This window comes from Glycine soja, chromosome 5, assembly GCF_004193775.1.
Source record: "Glycine soja cultivar W05 chromosome 5, ASM419377v2, whole genome shotgun sequence".
In the NCBI taxonomy this organism is placed as follows: domain Eukaryota; kingdom Viridiplantae; phylum Streptophyta; class Magnoliopsida; order Fabales; family Fabaceae; genus Glycine; species Glycine soja.
In genome coordinates this window covers 2,303,564-2,320,682 of record NC_041006.1, presented here as the reverse complement: position 1 = coordinate 2,320,682, position 17,119 = coordinate 2,303,564, and the positions used below count along the sequence as shown (strand labels likewise).

Below are 17,119 nucleotides of genomic sequence, written 5' to 3'. Positions count from 1 at the left end.
ATTTTAAAATAAAGCAATCTCTTTCTCTTCAAAATTCAAAACTCTATCTATTCTGCTACCAACTACATACAATTCTCAAATCAAAATTCAAACATATAATAGTAGTATCAGGCATTTGCACACTTCAACTCACAAACCTTACGCACATTTTTGAAACAGAAAATGAAGCTCTCGGTGTTGCAACAGACTTACCTCACGCGTTGGGGGAACAGCTTCAGAGGATTGGCGCAGTTGGATTTGTCCGGCGACAGTGTTGTGAAGTCTCTGACGGCGATTTTTTGGCTGGTAATCCACGGCGTCTGTTGCCTCATCAGCTTGGTTCTCAGCTTCCGCTTCTCGCGCCTTGTCTTCTTCTTCCTCTTCTCCACCAGCCTCTACACCGCGCCTTTTCGGAGCGGTTCGAAAATCTCGGCTCCGCATGACGTACCTCCAGCGGTGAACCGGACGGCGACGACAGTGGCGAGCACGGCGAGCCGCATGGTGGTCGGGTGGCACGGGATCTGAATCCGACCGTGGAGGTGATGAAGGCGCACCGCATAATCGAGAGAGTCCAGAGAGAGCAGAGGGCTCTGTTCGGGTGTAGGGGAGGAGGTAAAAAGGCTTGAGGGCGACGAAATCGTGGTGGTGGTCATGGTTGCGGCGATTAGGGGTAGGGTTTGTGAGAGTAGGAAGCCAGCGAGACACTTGCAGAGATAATGGAGACTGGAGAGAGAAACAAGAGTCTCTTCGTATTTCTCCTTCTTATCTTTTCCAAAACAAAAAAATAATTAATAATGGATATTCTCCAAATATTTTTTTATTTTTAAATTACTATGGTTGTTCAGCAAAACTGGCGTAAAATTTAATTCGTATAACATTCTAAGGCGGTTTTCAATAACCGCCTTAAAATGTACGTCGTAAAATATATTTTTAATCAAAATAATTATAAAAATGTCACCGTACTACTTTCTAAATCGGTTATAAACAACCGTCGTAGTACTGATATCGTAAAAAGGGCTTTTTCTTAGTATTGTTTTTTACTATAAAAAAAATTGTTTGACGATTTGATGATAAATTTTTAGTAGTTTTTAACGTTTTTTAAAACTTTATTTGAAGTAATATATTTTAAGATGTTAGCTTCTAACTTTTTTATATTCTTTTTTTCTTTAACATTTATTAAATTTTTTTAAATATTGTATTTAATGTAAAATTTTATTATTTTATTGTTTTTACATTCTTATTATATATATATATGATATTGATAGTGATATAATAAGTCTATGTAGTTTTTTTTTATATTTTATAAAAAAAAACTCCAAGTGTTTCAAATGAATTTAATACTAAAATTATAAATACAATAAAATATATTTTTTTTATCAAGAAATAAAATTAAAATTTGTATAAAAATATTACATAAATATATCCATTTATGTAATTTTATATTTTTAACTACTTTATAAGATAATTTTTTAAAATACTTATAATTTAATAAGATAATTTTTTAAGTTTAAATTATTAACTATCCTTCAACTAACACTTCAACTTCCAACTAATTTTATTTAACATAGCCCTTAGTATTTTGCAATGCTGATATATCAAATACTCCATCTGGACTGAACCTTTTTTATTGAGACTATATATCAACATTAAATAATAATAATTAATTTTTTTTATGGATGTGAATTAATTTTGTTTACTTATATTTCAGTAAAAAAAAGTATAATTTTCATCTTAATTTTAGGTATGTGTTTGAGAGCATAAGTTCATTTTGTATTCACACAAATTTTCTGTATGTATATATTTCACAATATTCAGGACAAATTTTCATCTTAATTATTGATATGGCCTAACATTCAGGATAAAATTAATATTTTCAATTAAATTAATCAATTTTTAATCCCGATAAATTTATTAATATCTTGACCAGTTTAATAATCGGACCAACTTTAAAAACATTACTCCTAGCTTCTGCTTGACATTTTATTTTTCATTATTTCTTTATATTATAAAACTAATCATATTTATATTTTTTTTTCTCTTTCTTTCTCATGCCAATTAGCATTAACGTGTTGACCCATCTTTTTCCTTATCACATTCACACATCTTTATCTCTCCAGCTAAATAATGCGCCCAACTGAGAAGGATTTGTGTTGTCACACTGAGGGTACATTTAAATACCCGCACTAATAAAAATTGAACTAAGCGCAGTTTCTGGACTCTTTCCTTGAGTTATTACCGTTACTAAACCAAGACAATCATAATATTACGTAATAAATATACTCCTACAGTAATGATAATTTCTCGATATACAAGTCTACCAGATGTAAGGGATATCATCATAAGCCTCCCCCTGTACTAACCAGGGCAACTTCCCTTTTTAAGAAAGAAAAAAACTTTCATGAGAAAGATTTACCAATAAAGATAACTAATTTCACGACAGTGGAGGAGTTTATTTAAATTAATTGGTGACGTTATTATGGAAAAAAGGCTTTCTTAATAGTTCAAAATAGTCTATATATAATTACGGTTAAAACCATTATATAAGCACTAGAGGTAATCTATAATTAAGATTTTGACTCACTGTAACAAATAGGTCACTTTATAACAATTTAATACGTACGTATCGCTTTAACGATGTAATCAAGCCCATGAAAAAATACAGTTTCAAAAGCTAAATAACTAAGTGGGTTAACTAATGTTTGTAAAGTTAGTTTTAGATCAAAACTAATTTCAGTAAAATAAATAAATTTAAAATAAAGTATTTTATACTTAAAAAATTTATATAAAAAATAATTAAGTGTATGGCAAAATTTAATATAAAATTCTCAAAGCAGCACACAAAAGATACTTTTGAGTTGCTTCTATTGAAATCACATTTGACCTCATTTTTCCCATTTGAAACGCAGGACAATTTTTATTTATATTTTTTCCAAACATAATCTGAAATAGTCAAATCCCATTGAATGTTTCCAAACAGATGTTTGTGAGTGGCAAAGGCAGCACCAAACATATACCAGTGTACTACTACTTAATTAATTAGAGTCTTATTGCATTAACGCATGTAAGTCAAGTGTTTTCTTGTAGCATTAATTGTAAAATCTACACGTGTATTTAATTAAGTCTATAATATGGCAAAAAATATGACGTTATTTTATTATTTTTAAAAAACAAATAAATTTAGCATCAGAATAACAATCCTTTATCGCTAAAAAAATTAAGAACATTTTTTTAAATTAGATACGGATTTCTTTAATCATTGATTTGAACTTTTTTAGTAGCTAGTAGTTAAAATTAAACACAGTAAGCAATGCCTTGAGAATTTTCTCTCAATGAGGATTCCCCCCCCCCCTCATTTTATGTAAAGATCGATATATATATAATTAGGTACGCGTGATAGATTAATAGTGATATATGAACCTCCTTCACAATTCACATTGCTAGGTACTGGAATCGTTTCAAGAGGATAACGAAATTTTGGCTTCTGCAGGACATGAAGATATGGGTAATGGTTGGGTGTGTGAGTAAGAACAATATGGGAGTAGTGCCCCCTACACGCATGGTCTTCAATGGAACTAAACAGCCACACACACTTCTATCAGTACTTGACGTTAGCCAAAAGGACAGATTACTATACAGCTAGCTAGCCAGGCATCACACCACATTGTTTCAACGCCTTCATAAATTCTGCTACTAGAAAGCTATACACAATTTACATCTCAACGCTGGCAAACTTATGCCACTGTCTTCCATCTAAACCCCTCTCTCCCTAGCTAGCTATTAATTTCCCCCATTTATACATACATATATATATATATATATATATTTATATTATGTTATATGGACCGGGATCTACTAGCTAGCGACCATTAATTAGTGGTATATTTTTTAAGTGCAGATCTATCAGCCAAATTGATGAGAAGAATTGAATGTTGAATTCATCTCATATTTTTTTTTACTGGTGAATATATTCAAATTGATGTCTAATTAATGTAAAAGAGTTACGTCCATGTCTGATTGACAAGCACGAGTCCTTGTCCTTTGTCACCTTCTCAAATGTGCACATGTTACTGACCCATTGTGGGCTTGTCCTTTCTAGTTCTTTACTTTGAGATGGTGTTGGTGGTGGAGGCTCCTCATGCCTGCTTGAACATGTATTACTCATGGATTAATTGAAGAATCCATACCTTTCAACATCAAACATGTCTATGGTGTATTCATTCGTATTCTTCCCCCATCCATTCTCTAGCTAGCACAATAAGAATATTTCAAAATCTTAAATACGCAGATCTCGTGGAAGCGGCCGGTTGTTGGTCACTTCTGTTTTCTTTCCTTTCTTCTAATTTGTACGTATTTTAGTTCGTCCTATATTTGCAAAACCATGCAGTGAAACTAACAAGTAACAATACGTACATATGCATGTCAATATGTCATCAGGTTCAATTCAGAGCAATCATCCTATCTTTTCATTCTGCAGATTAAATAAATAAATAATATATAAATAGACACACACACACACACACATATATATAAAATTAATGTTTTAGCTATATAGTTTTGATGATGGCAGATATTGAAGAGCATATCTATATAATATAATATTGAAAGTTATGATATTGTCCTTGATTTGATCCAAAGGGGGGAGAAGATAAGGGGTCCACAGTTCATATAAGAGAGTGGGGGAATGGTCTTATAATTATTAGAATCTTACAAGAGTTGTTGTCACAGTAGCAAGGGCCACAGCAATCTGCCTTTTGAGTATCAAATTGGACCCACTGCAGATATAAAAATTAGCGGCTGACTCTACTTAAATACTAGTTTAATTAATCTCTGAGGGTTTGGCCCAAAAAGCATGCAATTTACTTAAATTTGCCGTGTATATACAGCTAGCCTAGCCTAATAAAAGTAACGTTATTCCTTTTGGTCCAGTTCTCCTTTTTTCTTCTTTTGGAAGAGTAGGGGCTTTTAGAGATAGGTGAGCTATCAATTCTTGAAGACAAGTCCAGGGTTGTATGGCTAGTGTGAGGACAAGCATTCCCTCCTTCAGCTCCCATTTTAAGCTTTGTCTTCTTCTCAATCTGAGGGCGCCACCTAGCTGTACTGAGACTTGCCGTTACTTATTATCATGGTTTTAAATAACGTTTTACTACTGTAATTATGGTCGTACGTAGTATTAAGGTATTATCACTAACCGCAACGTAATCATAACTGCAATGGTGACCTCATCAATTATATATTTTGCAACTATCGGCAATATAAATTTTTTTTGACTTATGACAATACAACTGTAACACTGCAACTGCAATTTAAAATCATGCTTATTAGATATACTTCCAAAACAAACAACAGATGATCTAACTTAGCCCTTAGCTTTCTCATCTTGCATATATTGTAGCCAATTAAAAGAACCACCGCTCCCTATTGATGATGTGTTGTGCCTTCATTGGCTAATACACCAATAGTAATTAATGCTTAGGTGACTAACTTCTCGATCTACTACAGTACTCCCTTTGTGCGTGTCCTTATACATATACTACTCCCTGTTGAAAACAAAATAAAGTTCGAGCACCAAAAAGTTTCTGGTCAATTCCTAATGAATTATGATCAATTTTTTTTCCATCTCTTCATCCTACCTAGTGCTTCCTCACCTTTACCCCTACTAGCCACCCGTTTATAAATCTACATGCTAGGGTTAGGGTTATTCACCAGCTATACATTAATTGTATATAGACACAGCTAGTGTGCGCTATATTATTTTATATATCTCCACGAAGAATATCTATCTATCTTTCCCGTTTTCTGGGTGAAATGAAGAACTGAAAGGATCTATCGATCCATCCCAGATTCAACCACACAGAGAACGAGGGAATTGAATTGGGTTAGGGTTTTGGGAAAGATGAAAAAGAGGCAGGTGGTCGTGAAGCGAGATTACGCCACGTCATCACCAGCGGTGGGGAATATTCGATACGGGGAGTGCCAGAAGAATCATGCGGCGAACACGGGAGGTTATGCTGTGGATGGCTGCAGGGAATTCATGGCCAGTGCCGGTGAAGGAACAAATGCGGCGCTTACGTGTGCGGCTTGCGGCTGCCACAGGAACTTTCACAAGAGGGAAGTACTGCACGGCGTAAACTGAACGAACAAGTTCTCAACTTGTCATATGAATTGAGTGAGTTCACACAATTACCCCTCTTTCCAATTCTGCTCCTTCATATATGATTCGTACGAACCACCCACAATGAGGAATAAAAAAAATAGAAACACAATATATATATATATATATTTTGCAGAGTTTGTGTATCAAATTAGATGATTGAATTGAAGGTTTAAGTTTCTTCCCATCTTGCTTTTTTTCTCTGGTGCTTGCAATTAAGTGTTGATTGCCGATACAATAGACATTGATATTGATATTGTTGTAAAAGAAAATATATTGAACTTATGGACTTTTTTAGTTCTTGGAATATTATTCAATTGTTGTTCTCTCTTTCTTGTCTTTTGCTCCTCCAAGTCTTTTTCCTTTGTTTATAAGACTTAATCTGGCACGTGAAGGTAGGCTAAAATGGAGTGAAGATAAAGCGATCCACCTCCTTGAGCTTTGATTTTTATTTTGATTTTTCTAAACTTAGTATCATTTTCTAGCCAACGCTGCTTTGTCATCTTGTAATTAACCTTTTCTCATTCACCAAAAATAGGTGGGAATCTTAGACAATGGACTAAGTGGTGATTACGCGTTAATTAAGACTGCATCTGTTAAAAGAATAAAGAAAAACGTGACTTAAATATTCCATCATATATATTTCTGGTGTTATTTTATTATTAATAAAAATTAGTGTTTCATCTTAATAACTAAAATTAAAAGCTCGTAAGATGAAATGTTAATTTTGATTGAAGAATAATACAAAAAAATGTTTGAAATATTTATTTAAATTTTGCAGAATAGCAATTTTTTTTACAGAATAGCATTTAATACATTAGAAAATATTCTTTTAATTTTTATTTAATGATTTTCATTTCACACTTGATGGGTACTACTCTATTGCTTTTTTAGTTATTTTTGTTGTTTTTCCTCTAATAAAAAATCACGACAAATATCTTAATTAGCATTTGCCTATAAAGTTATGAATACATTGATGAAGGATAATTTATTAATCATAGAATTTGCTATGAATTAGAAAGTATGTATGGTTGATGTATGAATTAACTAAAAATATAATTAATTATATATTTTTGGCGCTAAAATATAATCAACACTAAATTAGAAAGTATTATTCAATGGATATAGTCAATTAAAAACACACATTAAATTTACAAGAGAAAATGAGTTCGATTGATTCTTTCAAGACTAAAATTTTTAAATATAACTAAATCTCAGAATGAAAATTAATCTTATAATCAATCTAATGAATGAAAATTTATAGGAATCACTAAATTTCATCTAATAAGATTGATGAATCCATTGTAACTATCTCTAGCTGCAGAAATTGGGTCAAGATTGACATGACTGACAGATGAACTTGTAAAAAAACTGTTTATCTTGCTAGCTTACTCTTTTTACGCACTAGTGGAAAAACTAAAAAGAAAAGGACAAAAAAAACTTTCAATCGGTGGACGTAAAAAAATGGTACTTTCTAAATCGGTTGTTGAATTTTACATTAATTATGGTCAATATCAATCTAGAAAGCCTCTTTTTCTACGTAGATCACACGCATAACTAATGCAGAAAGTTTTCTTTATATATAAAAAAAACACTACAAGCTACAATTGCAACAATAACTCCCTAATGTACAATATTCAAATTCAAAATCACAAACATATAATAAAAAATACAGAAACCACACAAAACAATTTCCTTTTATTATTATATATATTTATATTTATATATAATACATTTTGTATATCAAAATACAAGTATAATTTATTTATTACGTGCAATGACTATATTAAAAACATGTTTATAATTTTTTATTACAAATTAATCATATACTTTATCTTTTCTTGTTACATGAGTTAAATATAAGAATTTGATTTCTCCTTGAAATGCAAGAAATTTGACTTCTTCTTTTTATTTTAGCTTCTTGGGATAAGAATTCAATTTATTCCTCTAAGTCAACTCTTCTTCTCTCTTTCTTTGTTTCACGTTTTTTATTATTATAAACATTCGCTAGGGTTTTATTCATTCACTTTTGATAAAGCTATATCATCACACTTTGTACAATGCAACACCCATTTTCTAGTCATAGGTTTGAGATCCCTTAGAAAATCGTTGTTGTGTATTATAGGTAGTGGTGGAAGCTAAAAAAATTAGTTAGTAATAAAAAATTAAAAGTTGTTAAGTTAACTTATTAAATTATAAGTGTTTAATAAAATTATTTATTAAAGTAGTTAATAAATATAAAATGACAAAATGAATATGTTTGTAATATATTTTTTTATTAAAATTTCATTTCAATTTTATTGATAAAATTATATTTTGGAGTATTTATAGTTTTATTTTTTAATTAATTTTTATTTATAAATCAATTATGTTAATTGCATTTTTTGTTTCAATTATGATATTTTTTTTCATATTGTTTGTTTTACTATTAATCTTATACTGTATCTGAAAATATTTCCAAAGTTTAACATAAAATAAAATACTATGCACTTAATTAGAAATTATACTTTCATTATATTTATTAGTATAATGGTTAAAATAACTTGAAGTATATAATGTTAAAAATAAAAAAAATAATGTAAACTATGTAAATATTAAAATAAAAAAAATCAATATAAAATAAATTCAATAATAATAAAAAAAAATTAAGAGAAATAAAAATAATAACAAAGTCCTACCCCTAGCGTTATGTAAAACAAAGGTAAATTTTTTAATATATGTTTTAAGAGCAAAAAAGGGAATAAAATATAATATGTTGGAACTTAAAAGCTAATATTTAAAAAAAAATATTATTTGAAGTAGCATTTAAAAAAAAAAAAACACTACAAGCTCCTAAAAGATTTGTTTATCAAAATTACTAATCAGATCAAATAAAGTTTCCAAATAATAAAAAAAATGCTAACATCTATCTAAAACGGCTTGTCAAACATAATTTGAATTTTGTAAATTATTTTTAACTTATTTTACTAATTTTTATTATTTGAAAAAGCTACTTTATTTTGAACAACTTATAAAATATCTAACATTATAACTGATGTTTTTAAATAAGAAGTATAGTGTATAATTGTAATTAAAAAATAAATTTTACATAAATTTTCTAAAAAAAGTAATTATTTTTGCACAATTTTTAATTTGTAATTTTTAGAATCTTAAACAAATATTCTAATTTACCAACATTATATTGTCGGAGTACAACTATATATTCGAATATCACTTCATCAAGGTTTCATGTTCTAGTCTTCTCAATGGAAAAATTGTGGTTAATTTAAAAAAGAGATTTTGCTAGATAATCAGTTAAATTTTCTTATTGAAAATAATTATTAATAAAATTAGTAAATATTTTGCAAACATATCATAATAAAAAAAATACATATATAGTCTAAGTTATTTACCTAATTAAATACTAATTTCATTCGAGTAAAACTAGGTAACTATTATCCATGCCATTTGGGTTCATATTTTGAATGACTCCAGACATTTTTTCCACTTTAGTTACACCGTCGTGGGTATAAGGGATTTATTAAGAGCCAGTATTTAAAATGGACATACTTTATATAAAAAAGAAAAGAAAAGAAAATGAAGAAGACAGCTATGGCAGACATAACCAAACATTCATATGGGTATTGTAGGGACCGTCTAGTGTGGAAAAGAGTAAGGATTTAAATCATGTAGTGAGCCCATAATTAGGTATAGATATGGACGGATGACCGTAAACTATATGTCTATGCTCTGTCTGGGATAGATAGGAATGCATGCATGTATATATGCTTTGCCTTCTAATTCTCAACTTTCCGCTGTTAATTTGGTGAATATTCTTCAATGCAATTAAAAGCATATAAATCGATCCCTTTTGTGGCTTTTCGTTTTTAAAATTTATATATCCATAAGAAATATATTTGTAGAGAAAAAAAATATATATATCCCTTTATGAATGATTAGCTTCATAGAGTTGAACGAAGATACGTCAATATACTATTCAATATTATTTCAATTAATATTTTATTCACCCATATTCAGATCCCATGGCTTTGAAGCCGCCCAAAGATCTGCAATTCTGCATATACAACAAATTTACCCTGGAAGATAGTATCATTATTTGGACTGGGACCAAATTAAAGAGAAAAGGAAAATATGTTTTTAATTTCTTTAAATTACCCAAAAAAATATATCAAACCTACCAACTTTCAAGAAAAAAGAACTTGTTGGAACTTGCACTGTTTTGTAATTTTGGTGTTTAGGATATATATATATATATAGATAGATAGATAAAAACTCAAGTCAATTTATATGGTCTAGTTATTAAGATTGGCCGGTCTCATTCATATTCTATAAGAATGCCTGTACAAATTTTGTTATTGAAATGAAAATATTGATGTATGATTTGTAAATGTATCTTTGTAAGTATTATTTTTGGTCTTGACATATGTTTTGACTCAAATATATTTTTGAGATCCAACTTATGTAAATTTTTTAATATAAAAAAATAGATAAAAACCCACATTAAAATGACAATTACTCTACTAAAACAAATGTTATTTATGACGTGTTAACAATGATGTTCCCAAAAATTGTCATTAAAAATAATGCAATGATAGTCTTGTAATTAACTGGAATGACAACGAAGATAATTTTCGAATAATCATCTTAAATCATAAATTTAAGGATGTTCATTCAACGAAGATAAATTTAAATTTAAATTATATACATTTATGATCGCTTGAAAATATTCACCGCATCTTGTTGATGAAAACTTTATATTTAAATAGTTTTAATTATTTTTTACGTATAATCTATATAATACAAAAGTAAGCAATTTTACTTAAAAGTTAAAATAGTTATGGTATGTTCATTTGCATTGAAAGATGAAGATGTCAAAGAGAAAAGGTGAAAAAAGAGATGAAAAATTGAATTGATGGATGTTTGTTTAAAAGATAAAATATTGTTGAAAGTGGGACTGAAATAGTGGGTCTCATGCAGTTTTAATTTCATCTCAAATCGATATAAAAACCACTAAAAGTGAACAGTGAAAAAGGTATATGTTTGGCGGGGGATTTTTGGACAACATTAATCATGTGAAAGGACCTCGAGACATCAAAATGGATTATAAATTTAGGACGTAATTGATTATGCTAATGACATAAACATTATGTGACATTTTTTTTTTAAATAGCTCTCAGATCATCTCTGCTTTAGTTATATAATGGATTATGTCATTTATATAATGAATTATATGTCCTTAATTTAAAAAAAAAAGTTTTCGTATAATAAGAGGCACTGAAATATATTTTTTTGTCTTAGGATAAAATGAGAAATTGATTAATTATTAAATTTTTTTTCTTTTTTTACTTATCTAATAACTTTAATTTAAACATTTTATCTCTTTTACACGCTCTTTCATCCCAACCAAACAATTTTACTCAATCTCTTCCTATCTTCTTTCATTAATTTCTCACATTTTTATTTCTTTTCATACTTCTTTATCAAACATAGTGTTAAAGTCTTGAAAAAGGTGATGTGGTAGAAACTTTATCCTTGAGATTAATATATAGGACCTACATCGTGAAGATGTCTCTTTCAATTAATATTTGATATGTAGAAGGCAAATTTGTTGGATAATCATATCCCCCTCTCTGCCGCTGTACGGATACTAATAATAATAGTAGTAGCAAATGGCCAAATTGGACTCACTGCAGGGCTGCAACATCCAATTAGTTCAGCTAAAAATAGCAAAGCTACAAGCATAACTCATGCATGCAGCTGTCACTATATATGACAATCAAAATCAAACCAAATATGCCTTAGGTACTTCTTATATCTTAACCGTATTCAAATATCTATCTTTCTTCGCAGATAAATGAAGAAGGCATTCAAAAAAAAAAAATGATTCATGATTGATTGGAAAGAACTCAAGAACAAACAAAAACTTCGTCCCTTATCGATCTCACCAGGCTATTAAATTAAACGCCAATACGCGATAGATAGTACTACTAATACATACTTGTTAGCTCACATAATTACTACGATAAGTATTTGTTTTGTCTGCTTTCTTATTTTGAACAACTCGAACACGTTTTTTGTGTGTGGAAAATGATGTTTTTTAATATTCTAACAAGTTATTATTAACATACTTTATTTTCTCTTTTATATCATTTTTAATTTTCTTTCTCTTTATATTTTTATCATATTATTCATTATTACATCGGTCACTTTCTCCATTTTCTTTTGTTTTTCATTTTATTTGTCACTTCTTTCCACTCATACATAGTTCAAATGGGGTGTACATTATCCTTTTTCCCATCTTGACGAGTTATTTACTAAAAAATTAAAACTAGTGAATGAAGAATATAAATATATTTTCTAAAGAAATATTAATAAAATTTAGTGATTAAAGATAGTACTTAAGAAGTGCTTATAAAATGTGAACATTAATCACCTCACAAAATAATTTTATGGAATTGAGTTAAAATCTAAGTCCAAATTTCAATAATCACTCGTATGATGACGGACTAAAGTAAAGTAAAAATAGAATTTTGGAGGCATATATTTTGTTACCTCTCAACTTTGAGTCTCTGATTTTTGTTTTTATTTTCCTTTCTTTACTCTCGAGTTACACATTACTGTAGGAAAAGCAACAATTGCATTGTTATCGGTGTATTCCGTTTCCACATAATACGTACCAAAATCTACCAAAAAAATATACTGTACGAAACAGAAACAGAAACAGAAATAGATTATTCTTTTTCTGTTTTTTGCTTTTGTAAAATAATACGTGGGGGTTGAGCAAGTGAGCAGAAAATGTAAAGACACTAAGAATATACAGTTAATTCAAATCAAAATATAACATGATCCAGAAATATCTACATATAAAACGTGATTAATAATAATAATAAGATCGAATTGAAACTGCAGATTCCAGCCTATTAAAATATAAAACTTTGAAGAAACTTATACCAAAATTAAACTAGAAACTAATTAAAAACGTTTCTTTCAGCATTATCAAACTGGTTAAATCAAACTCAATGCAAGGGTGTGTTTGGGAATGGATTTTTTGTTGTTCCATAGACATAATTATTTTTCTACAAAAACCTTCTCAAAAGATATGATGAAGTTATTGTTTTTCTCTGTAAGCTGAATAATTAGTAGCATTTTTTGACATTTTGACAAAAAAAATTGCCAAAATATCTAGAAAAATTAGTTACCGTATTGGAGTAAGTTGTGTCAAAATAGCATATATATGCTGAAATAGATCGACAAAGACATTATTTCACGTGACTCCTTTAACACACTAGGACTGGCGTCATTTCTTAAAATAAATATATATAAAATGATTGATTGATACATGCATGTTGGATTCTGAAGAAAGACTCCAAATACAGATAGGAATACGAATTCTTTTGTCATAATGTATTAACGAGACATGTCAAACATCAAGTTATTATTTATACATAGCCATGCTTAAATTATAATAACAAATTTTCTAACATGTGCAACATTATCAATAAGAGTAATTAATTACTTAATGTTATCTAATTTAGATCAATACTTATTTTCATGATTCTAAAAAAAAATTCAAGTACAAAATTCAAATTTTTTTAATTTTATAAGAACGAAAAACATATTTTAACCTAATTAAAATATAATATTTAGTTTAGTTTGATTTTTATAATAAGTTTTGAAAATCGAATCAAACCAAAAAATATGTGATTTTTGAAATTTTTAGTTTGTGATTTTTTATTTAATTGATTTTCAATTTTTTGAGATTGGTTTAATGGTTTACAAATAGTTTAGCTTGATTTTAAACGCTCCTAACTATTGCAGCAACAATCATGACAACCACCATTATTTCTATTACTCTCATCATCACCATTATTATGACTGCTACCTTGTTACCATGATGATCACCATAACACTAATGTAATTTGTCTTTAACAACAAAAAGTCTCATTTTGATCCCTAGTCTCTGGAAATAGAGATCGCATATAATGCATTTTCATAAATTGGAATTAAAAGGAGATGATTTATTTTCAAAAGACCAAGTATAAATATTATTTTATTTATAACGATTAAAAATATATTTAACTCGAAGGTTTAATGATGATTTTGGTACAAACAAAATAACATATGCACGAGAAATCAAAATTAGCATAGTCATGTCCAAGGATTTTTGCAACGGTGAATTTGGAATGAGAAGAGATAATGTGATCGACGTCCTGCAATGGCATGTTGGTGGTGGTCAGTGAGATCACACTTGAATAGGAATGGCACGGGAGCACAAATGTCATAAACCACTCTACCAACAAATTATCATAAATTTAAAAGGTTTTCATGTAAGTTTCACGTTATTATATGTGTTGTGCATGCTTCATCAAACAACATATAAAATAAAAAGTTGTTCTATGACTTGGGTAATTATCCTGTCATAATCATCTTGTCCTGTGCCATAAAGGAAATCAAACGAACCAAATGTTATTGTTCTATATTTTAATAATATAATATTTTGATTGTTGTATTAAAAATATTATTAAAAATTAAAAAGGGTAAAATTATTTTGATGTCCTTAAATTATTTTAAAAAATTAAGTCTTTATATTTTGAGAATTTGTAATTTGGTTGTAGAACTTTTAAATGATTTATGATTGGGTCCGTTAACATATTTTTGTTGGGATCCAATTATGCTAATTTAAATTTTTTAAGTCTAGACTGTTACTTTTTCAGTAAGTTTTTAAACTGTTTAAACTTTTTTAATTGGATACTTAATAAAATCCAAAAACAATGTGATTAGAACCTGATAAAAAGAATAATTTATAAATGATTTAATTATTCATTTGGTATCTATTTTAGTCATTATAATTTTAAAGTTTTTTTTAGTTTTTATCGTTTACATTTTTATTTTTTAGTTTTAAAGTGATTTTTTTATTTCTTATAATTTATATTTTAGTCCTTATGATTTGAAAATGATCTTTTTAATTCATATATTTTATATATGATAAAAACATTAACAAGTCATTCGTAACTAAATTATTGCAAGATAATTTATATTAAAAAATAGTTAATAATTTATAATTAATTTATAGTTAATTATTTTTATATATTTTATTATAATAAAGATTAAAAGATAATTAAAATATAAATTATAGGAATAAAAAATATTACTTTCAAACTATAACTATAAGAATTAAAATTCAATTAAAATTAAGGACTAAAAATATCACTTTTAAATTATAAGGACTAAAAAAGAATTAAAATGTAAATTGACTAAAAAAATCACTTTTAAAATAAAAAAATTAAAAATTATGAAACGTGAAATTATAGAGATCAAATGGATAATTTAAACTTTATAAATTTAAGAACTTAATTACAATTTAAAAAAATGGGAATTATTTAAAAATAAAAAAATAAATGAAGAAGAGACTAATTTAAGCAATAGAAAAGTATCGCTATCATTTTAAATGGCATAAAACAAGAAAACAGCGCATGCCCCTTGGTACTTGACCTTTCCTTCTGAGTCACATGGGTCTCTGCTCTTAGATGCAACAACTGAATGAACTGATCACCATAACTACTTGCGGTAGGTATCATATGATGGGTGTGGCTGACACGTACGGGCCAACACGTGCATTAGAAATCACCAACGAATATTATTTGTTTCGGGTAAAAAATTGGGTGTCTTACCACCAAATTGTTTTCCAAGGACTCATGTTCTGTAACGTGTGGTTTAATGTGTTACAATTAGGAAATCTATTTATAAATTATAATACACTACTATAAATTTACATTAATATGTTCTTTTTTTACTATCCATATATATCATTTATGAGAAACAATGTAGAATTATTACGTGAAAGCGAAAGTTCTCCCTTCAAATTATCAACAATATTATCTTGTTACATATTCTTTTATTTATTTTATATTTTTCCTTATCTTTTCTTTTCCTCACATTTATTATTTTATTTTTTATTTTTTTTCTTCTATATATAATTCATCTCAAAATATGCATCCTGAAAAACATTTTAATAAAGATTAGTTATCAAATAAAGTTAGTTTTCATACATGTGATTATACAAAGTATATACACCCTGAAAAATTCCTTGTTCAATGCAGAAATTCCAAATAGAAAGGCAGACATGTAATAGCATAGAACTCTTTCGGCCATTTTTCTTATTAGAATCTAATTTTTTTCTTCGCCCCATATTTTTAATCACTTTTTTCATCCAACGCATCAACAAAAAAAAAAAAATTATTAGTTTATTTTTAATTATAAACTAAGACTTATATTTAGTTTTTTTTTAACCATCAGCAGCTTATCATTTGCTGTCTTTGACCATTCTTAATTTTCATTTGATATGTTAAGGGATTGAATTTTCTGCAGTTATACTTTTAACTGATGTCCAGTACTCCAGTTCCTCATAAAAAAATTGATGTCCAGTTCAAATAAAAAATCAAGAAGTTTTAAAATAATTTTATATTTTTTAAAATAGACAAAACAAAGTAATTAATGATAATAATTTTTTAGAGTTATTTTTTTAACAACAGAAGATTTGGATCCTCCGTTTTTCTTCTCATCTTTTAAAAACACTTTTTTGCCCGACTTATATTCTTTGAAAACATCATATTATAAAAAAAATTAAATAAGATATCTTCATTGTTCGATACATAAAACTTATCGAAATAAATATAAATTTTGTCTTTTTTAATAAAAAATTTCACACACATAATCAACTTCTATTAATATATTTTAAAAAATCAACTATTTGTTAACTATGTTAGACCTTATTTGGTATCATATTACTATGATATCATCATTGTGGGGATACGATCACGAAAGATGATAAACAAAGCCGTCGAGCAGCAATATTGATTACACTTATGATTATCTAGCTGCGGCATTTATGATTGCACATTCTGCACATGATGCACTTATGATTATCTTGCTGCGACATTTATGATTGCACATAATTGTATTATACAGGTAGGTCCATTTGAATTTAGC

At 28.3% G+C, this 17,119-nt stretch overlaps 1 protein-coding gene across 1 annotated transcript; it reads left to right on the top strand.

The window, feature by feature from the left end:
- The first annotated feature begins 5,396 nt into the window (after positions 1-5,396).
- Positions 5,397-6,460, top strand: LOC114411859 (mini zinc finger protein 3-like). The gene has a single exon (XM_028375582.1). It carries the CDS (start codon positions 5,873-5,875, stop codon positions 6,110-6,112), a length of 240 nt encoding a protein of 79 aa, XP_028231383.1. The 5' UTR covers positions 5,397-5,872; the 3' UTR covers positions 6,113-6,460.
- Positions 6,461-17,119: the final 10,659 nt, after the last annotated feature.

What these genes read in the sequence shown, in the direction of transcription:
- LOC114411859 (XM_028375582.1), top strand. Translation starts at nt 5,873, where the DNA reads ATGAAAAAGAGGCAGGTGGTCGTGAAGCGAGATTACGCCACGTCATCA.